Source organism: Trichosurus vulpecula, chromosome 4 (genome assembly GCF_011100635.1).
Source record: "Trichosurus vulpecula isolate mTriVul1 chromosome 4, mTriVul1.pri, whole genome shotgun sequence".
Taxonomy (NCBI): domain Eukaryota; kingdom Metazoa; phylum Chordata; class Mammalia; order Diprotodontia; family Phalangeridae; genus Trichosurus; species Trichosurus vulpecula.
This window is the reverse complement of record NC_050576.1, coordinates 368,961,179-368,969,070: the sequence shown is the minus strand read 5'-3', so window position 1 is coordinate 368,969,070 and position 7,892 is coordinate 368,961,179. Positions and strand designations below refer to the sequence as shown.

The window sequence follows — 7,892 nt, the reverse complement described above, 5'->3', positions numbered from 1 at the left end:
ATTGTATATTGACCTCACTGAGTCATCCCCTGCACTTCAAGAAAGCTAGTGAAAGGACCTGAGTCAATGACATTTAAATGACCTGTGCAATTTGGTGATGACTTTTTGGGCAGGAGTTCTTGCCAATCCCTCAAACTCAATCCAACCAAAACCTAGGGATGGGAGTGATCTGGACATGAGCAATGTCGTCACATAAGGGGCTTAGTGTGACATTTCAAAGGGGACATTGTTCTCTGAGATCCTTATAAAAACTGTTGCCCTCAGTCTGTGCAGCACAGGTAAAGTCGACACCATGGCTGCTACCAAGTGGCTACTGCTCCTTTTCTCAGTGGCCCTGTTGGGCCTGAGCTCTGCTCAATACACAGGAGAGGGTAAGTGGGAGACACAGAGAATATATGATCATATTAGGAGGTTGTTGGGGTGGAAGTCAGGTTATAATTTAAGTGAAGTCATTTGGAGTTTGCCATCAGTAATTCAGGTACTTTTGTCTTCCTCAAGTTAGATAAATAGGAGTTTGTATTCTTATTTTCCACGTTCTGATGACTTCAAATCTCTTATCTTCCCAGGGTTACAAGCCAAATCTAAGCTGTTATTTTCTTTAGTCATCTATGTTCCTTGCTATTCTTCATGCACAATGTTCCATTGTTCTACGTTTGCTACTCATCTTTACCTCATTTTGTATCTTATTTTCTAAATATATTTTTCCCTAAACAGAATTTAAATCCCTCAATATCAGGAACAATTTATTCTTTCTTTGTACACCCAACAAAGTAACTGGTATATATTAAGTACTTAATATATTCTTCATGAATTGAATTATCTGGCACAAAATATTGAAAAGAAAGTAAAAATTTTCTATGTCTTATGAAACTTTTCTACTCCTGGGGAAAAATTATGTGCACTTTGGGAAACATAGTGACTGAATTTATGATTTTCCATTCAGATTGTGACACTGTACAGGCATTCAATTCAATTCTTCCTTTTACTCTATGGACTTTTCTCTTGGCAATGTGTTCATCCAATTTTTCCGAGGTACAGAAGATCTGTCTTAGAGGGGACTGCTCAGGCAGAGACTAAACTATCCTCTAAATACTTTTGAATTTCTCCTCAGTTATCAGGTTCTTTGTTCTGGGTCAAGAGGAAGCTATGTCTTCATAACACCAATACTCAGTCAGCGAACAAACATTTATTGCTGGGGATTCAGTACACAATCAGAGGAACAAAATTAGAGTGAAGCAGTTTCTGCCTTCATGGCGCTGACATGGTAACCAGAAATTACACAAAAATGATTTTTTTAACTTAAAAAGGGAACTTCATAAACGTAGCTAGTCAAAACATTTTAAAACATGCCAATATTAGGCATCCTGACCAATAAAGTTAGAGTGTCGGAACAAAATTCTATTTTTTTTATCAGAAGTGTTGGTATGATGTAGAGTTAACCACGTAGGGAAAAATACTAATGTCCAACATATGGGATCTCAGGACTCTTAAGTTGCATTAATGTTGTGCCTGTCTCAGATATAGCTGAAATCAAGGGATGTAACCACAGTTCAATGGAGAATAAATGTAAAACTCTCATTCCCAATGCAGATCAATCTGCACTTGCTCAACAAGGTAATGTCTTAGAGAGTTTCTTGGATTACTGAGGTGGTAACAATTTGCCTATGTTCATAAGGCCAATAGGTGTGAGAAGTAGAATTTGAATCCAGCACTTACTGACTTTGAGGCTGGTGTTCATTGTACTGTGCCATTCTGCCTCTCAGTGAGATTTTCATCACCATATGACAGATAAAGAAACTCAGAATCAGAGAGTTTAAATGACTCCCCCTGGCATAACTGGCTAGGAGTTTGAAGGCTATGATGTGGACTCCAATCCCTTCATTCTAAGTCTAGGGAAAGGCAACATGCTGGGTTAAAAGAAATGTATTTGGAGTCAAAAGACCTAGTTTAAAATTCTGCCTTTGCCAGTATGACCTTGGGTAACTCACAGTGCCTGGCATATGATTAACTGCTTATTAAACTTTTTGTCTTGTCAATCTTCTTGAATTCCTCCAATTTTATACATAGAAAATGAAAAAGTTCTATTAGATGGTCTTTAATGTATTCTCCCATTCTTCATTCTGTGGTTTAAAATCTTATGTGAAAAACATATCTTCTGATAAGCCAAATATCTTTTTATCATGAGTATATTTTGCTATCTTGAAATCCTAACAATGTGGAAAGGAATTTATTTCCTTCTCTTTGGAACTGGAGGCATAATACCAAAGAAAGCTTTATCCAGGTTCAAAGTCATATTGGGCCAGAGTGGGGAAAAACAAAACAAAAACTTGTGGACTAAAGTTAAAATGCAGAAAAGTTCACCATTCTTTGTTATTTTGTATTTTCCTCCACAAAACAAGACTCTGTACAGAATACAGATAAGATTGCTGGGTAGGAAACATTCTTACATGCAGCTGGACTTCGCTTCAACTTTTCCATTGAAATTGCCTCCATAAGCATCATAAAGAAGAATTTTCCAAGCACTTTCATATCATAAATTGGGGAGGAATATGCTTGAGCCTCTCCTCACTTTTCTGGATTTTATCATTCAGAGCAGCAATTGTTTTGGATGGGATCCATATCAAGGGATGAGGCAATTCATGAGGATCCTTTCCCCGCTTTTCAAAAAACAAACAAATGACCATTTCTCCTATCTGAAAATACATGCAAGTACCTTAACTTTTTCACATTCACCGTCTTAAATAGCTAAAATGTACAAGATCATTAATAGTTTCATTCATGACCATAACCAATCTTTAGGATGCTGGCTATCGTTATTTAAATCCAATCTTTTCTTCACTTTTCTGCGTTTCTTCCTTCCCCCACTTCAGAAATTGCTGTAAAGTAAATATTTTCACTGTATCATGAATATTGCTTGACTTCCTTTCATGTCTACTAAATAGAAGAATGGAACTTTATAAGAAATATGTAAGAGGAATGCATCCATAGAGAACATGAGGCCATCCACAAATGAGGGGATGCATGTATAAGAAATACATGTGACCAAGACACAGAGGGATAACTCATGTTTTTGATAGAACAAGGTGCCAAGGTCTTCTACTACTGTCATTCTATGAGTTGAGGCAAGGTCTGTTCCTTGACAATGATGATCTTCCATCATGTAATCCCATCCAGACTTACCTTGAGCCTGGGACAAGCAAGGATCTCTGAGATCCTTATTAGTTCTCCATCGGGTAAGTTTGGGTCATCCTTATTCAACACTACAGGGAAGGTAGCAAGGGCTCCAAGCTTTGGACAATTAGCCTATGTCAGAATGAATTCTATCTGCATTCAATGCTTATCAGGCCTTTTCCTTCATCTGACTTTTCTATACCTCTGCTGTTTCTTCTCAGATGAACAAAATTCACAAGATCCACTAATTGAACCACTACCAGATGACTCCCAGCAGGGTGATCAACAACCTGAATCTCAAGATGCCCCTGGAGATGATGAGTCAGGAGGTTCAGTCCCATGGGGTCAACAAGGTGGCCAACAGGGAGGTCCTCAAGGTGGACAGCAGGGAGGCAGTCCAGGTGGTCAGCAGGGAGGACCTCAAGGTGGACAGCAGGGAGGCGGTCCAGGTCGTCAGCAGGGAGGACCTCAAGGTGGACAGCAGGGGGGCCGCCCAGGTCGTCAGCAGGGAGGACCTCAAGGTGGACAGCAGGGAGGCGGTCCAGGTCGTCAGCAGGGAGGACCTCAAGGTGGACAGCAGGGAGGCGGTCCAGGTCGTCAGCAGGGAGGACCTCAAGGTGGACAGCAGGGAGGCGGTCCAGGTCGTCAGCAGGGAGGACCTCAAGGTGGACAGCAGGGAGGCGGTCCAGGTCGTCAGCAGGGAGGACCTCAAGGTGGACAGCAGGGAGGCGGTCCAGGTCGTCAGCAGGGAGGACCTCAAGGTGGTCAGCAGGGAGGCCCTCAAGGTGGCCAGCGGGGAGGTCGTCAAGGTGGTCAGCAGGGAGGCCCTCAAGGTGGCCAGCGGGGAGGTCGTCAAGGTGGTCAGCAGGGAGGCCCTCAAGGTGGCCAGCAATGAGGTCATCAACTCTCCCCACCATCAAGGTACTTCATTTTTCTTTTTAGTGAACCAGTGTTCATGGTTGAATATGTATTGGCTGTCAACTGACATCATATCAGTCCCAAAATATCTTTTGACCTCTTTCCCATTTTCTATTAGTCTGACTTTTCTTCATTTTTCTTTTCTCTGAACTATGTGCTCACCTTTGCTTCTGTCTGCCCCATTGTTGCTAATAGGAACAGAGACAGGGAAAGAGACAGAGTGAAAGAGATAGTGAGGGGCAGAGCGAGACAGACAATAGCAAGAGGGAATGAGAGAGAAAGAGAGAGAGAGAGAGAGAGAGAGAGAGAGAGAGAGAGAGAGAGAGAGAGATCAAAACCTCACCTATTCTTTTCCCCCTTTCCTTTATGCTACTGCTACCTATCCCTGCCCAGTGTCCCTCTCCAAATTTTGTTTTGCTTCCTTTTTAAAATTGTAGCCATGTATGATTTTGTCATTGGCATCGCCTTCAGCCCAGGCATCAAATTAAGCACATTGCAACTCCTATAAGCTTCTCCCTTTTTTGTTTCAGTGCATGACAAGGAAAGTGTATGTTCAGGAGGCAGCCTTCAAGTCCTCAAGTGGACCCAGATTTTGGGACAATACATACCTCTTCATCTTCTCCATGACCTTCTTTACAGCACCAATAAACACGCTAGTAGTTAAACATTGACTCCTGCTTCTCTTACAGTGTTTTGTGTCACTCATCTTTCAGCATACCGGGTTTTAGAAACAGGGATGGAAGCATGGTCTCAAGCTACTTGGTGCTTGACTGATTCCATATTATTCCATCAATGTATAGCCCTGATCTGGACTTAGTGGCATATTTCTGAGTTTCCAAAATTGGCCTTGCTTAAGGTTGGATAGGGACTACCCATATAACAAATGTTCAAGTTCATAGTACTTGAAGGTTATCAAGAATAAAATGTTAAGAGTTTCTCAACCCCCTGTATAACCTTAAAACCATTTCCTTGGAATAGAGTCTGAGTTTTTCTCTTTTCCTTTTTTTCTGAATAGAGCCAAAAAATTTAAGAGAAAATGCCATAAACCACTCTTGGTCAGGTACATATAGAGAAAGAAAACAAAGAAATCAAAAGAAAACCAAAAATAAACAATTTCTACTCTCAACTAGCTCATAGTCTAATGGCAGAGATAACAGTCAAACAACAATGTATGTGAAATGTAGTCCAGAACTGACCAGTCTAACCTGGGAATGGACAGAGCTGAGCAGAGCAGGGTAGAGGCAGGTGGGTCAGGAATCAAGTAAAAGTTTAATTAATTTCGGAGTGAGTAAGATAAGTTTGTCTATGGAAGCCTCCCTCAGGAGGCTTCTTCCTGTGCAAAGACAGGTTTTGTATATCTCAAAAACCCACAAGGGAGGGGATCACAAGGTCTTGAAGCAGATTGCATTTTAGGACCCAGAATGCAGGGATTTTAGGGACAAGACAGGTGCTCTTGAGTCCTGTGGGCACAGTTTTTAAGTTGATTGCCTCAAGTCTTAAGGGTGGTTGAGCCTTGTGATTATTCATTGGGGTAAAAAACCAAAGTTAGCACGATGGGAACAGGAGTGTGATTACCTCCGTTTTGGTTCACTTGGCAGTTACAAACTTAGGAATTTGTGAATTGTTAGCATGTCTGGATTTCTGGTTTATTCCTTTCTGGTGTACTTTCTGATGTTGGCTGGGGCTATGGCTCCCAGGACAGAATCTCCTGGACAATATGGGAGTTCCAACCAATTTAGATAGTATAATCATTACAACATATCATGCGAATTAATGTGAGAATCCTAAATCTCCTGACATTCCCTCCTTTTTGTCCAAGGCTGTGAGAGCCCTGCAGAACATCCACATGAAATATGATTTTGATTTGATGTAAGGCAAAAGAGAATAGGTGAGATACAAGACAAACACCAAGAAAGGTGATAAGGCAAATAAGGAGGAGAAATGTTAGAGCAATGAGGATAAGGTGAGAATGCAACCAGGAGAATAAGTCAAAGGAAGTTGAGAGGGAGAGCTGCTTCAGAACGTTTTGTCCCCTATTCCATAAATCTTCTGCTTGCCTACTTAGAACAATGAAGTGGTCCTCTGTGAGGGAGGACTGGTTGGCCTAGAAACAACATTGCTTCTCATGAAGGGCACAGGCCTCTCCTTGGTCAACAGTTAGGGTGTCTAGCACCAGTGATTTTGCAGTATCATGAAGGCAAGTGAAACTATCTGCGTTTGGAGGCTGGTGATGAGCCTTCTAGTATACTGCAGGCCTGTGGCTAACTCTGCCAACAGGTTCTTAAAAGACTGGTCCAGTGGGCCAAAAGTGGCTGTGGTACCAATCAGGGACCAGATGGTCACCAACAAAGCCTCAATAGCAGGAAATTGAGCCTCTACTATTGGTGGAGGGAAAACCTTAACCAGAGAGTAATGTCAGTGTAGTGGTTCTCTGGCAATAGGGATGATTTGGGCATGGTATAGACAAGGGTGCCAAGACCTTCCCAGAAGGGAGGGAAACTGTGGTATAGAGTAGAACAGTATAAGAAGAACAGTCCTGAAGAAGGGGCAATCCTATTGCAAAGGTGGGTACAAGAGGATGAATCCCAGGTGGAGTGAGTGAAACTCAAGGAGTAGAGTACTTCCAGGCATGGGAACAAGATACCATTCTGGGATTCCCAGGCTGTGCCAGAAATTGAATAGATGCCTTTACAGTTGCCTTTGTTTGGGACAAAGGTCAATGGTCTGATGATGATTTGTTAGGGCAGGCTCTCACATTATACTTGTCACAGGGATATTCATACTCTTATAAGAATCTCCCACTCCAGTCCCATTCAGGGATCCTGTGGCCCAGATGCTGGCCAGAGGAATCAAGTGAGGCATATAGGGAAGCAACCCAAGAGGAATTCAGGATGAAGGTGGAATTGTGTTGCCACTTCTACCCAGAATGCAGAGTGGAGGTTAAGTTTCTAGAGCCTCTGTGTGTAACAAACCCCATAGATAAGGGTCTAATATGCTAGAGGCCCTCAATTCTGTAGTTAGGTTCTCTACTTCTTGGATAGGGTGCTTCCTTTCCCCACAGGCATGTGAACTTCCAGGTATTTTAATGCTTGATACTGTTGTAGCACTATAAAATACCAGATAGAGGTGAAGGTAGGCTCCTCCCTTTATAAAAGGTGCTGCTCTGTGGAGCAGTGGAGGACAGGTTGGCTTCTCAGCCCAACTAGAAGGAGGAGTTTTTGGAACATTCTGTCTCAGTTGATAAAATAGGACCCTCCCACTGGGGTCATGATCCATGTTTCTAACACAGAGGCAGTATCGAAAGCTTGAAGGGCTAGCACTGTGAGTTGCTTGCCAGAAATTTTGTTAAATTGAGGGACATGGCATTTGAGCCTGCTGATCAGAGTAAGAAGGTAAGGAGTAGAATAAATTTCACAAGCCATACAGATTTGAGATGAGAACAGCATAAAAACAAAAGGAAGAAACCCACAAAAATAAGAAGCCAGAAATTGCTCCTTCCACAAACATTGAGATTGGTACTAAGAGGACAGTAGCAAGAAAGTAAAGGCTTAGTTCATGGAGGGAGTAACTGCAAACTTCAACCCATGTCTTGTCTCTTGGGTTAGTAATTTGTATATGTTGTCATTTGCTTTTAAGCCTGGGGCTTTTGGGAATAACTGTCTTAGATGTTAGCTGCTTTGGATCCCATTTTGTTTTCAAGATCAAGTCACCAGTATATTTCAAAATCAAAGTGGGTAGTGTTACTCTTTTCAGATATGAAAAGGAAGAAACCCACAAAAATAAGAAGCCAGAAATTGGTTCAA

The 7,892-nt window shown here is 42.0% G+C and overlaps 1 protein-coding gene across 1 annotated transcript; it reads left to right on the top strand.

The window, feature by feature from the left end:
* Positions 1-292: 292 nt before the first annotated feature.
* On the top strand, positions 293-4,066 carry LOC118847271 (endo-1,4-beta-xylanase C-like). Its single transcript, XM_036755781.1, has 3 exons — positions 293-371; positions 3,393-3,707; positions 3,924-4,066. The coding sequence occupies exons 1-3, from the start codon at positions 293-295 to the stop codon at positions 4,064-4,066; spliced, it is 537 nt and encodes a 178-aa protein (XP_036611676.1).
* Positions 4,067-7,892: the final 3,826 nt, after the last annotated feature.

Excerpts from the sequence above, each read along its gene's own strand:
- LOC118847271 (XM_036755781.1), top strand. The coding sequence starts at position 293 with ATGGCTGCTACCAAGTGGCTACTGCTCCTTTTCTCAGTGGCCCTGTTG. Across the intron at positions 372-3,392 it reads TGCTCAATACACAGGAGAGG|ATGAACAAAATTCACAAGAT; the intron begins GTAAGTGGGAGA and ends GTTTCTTCTCAG. Across the intron at positions 3,708-3,923 it reads TCAAGGTGGACAGCAGGGAG|GACCTCAAGGTGGTCAGCAG; the intron begins GCGGTCCAGGTC and ends GTCAGCAGGGAG.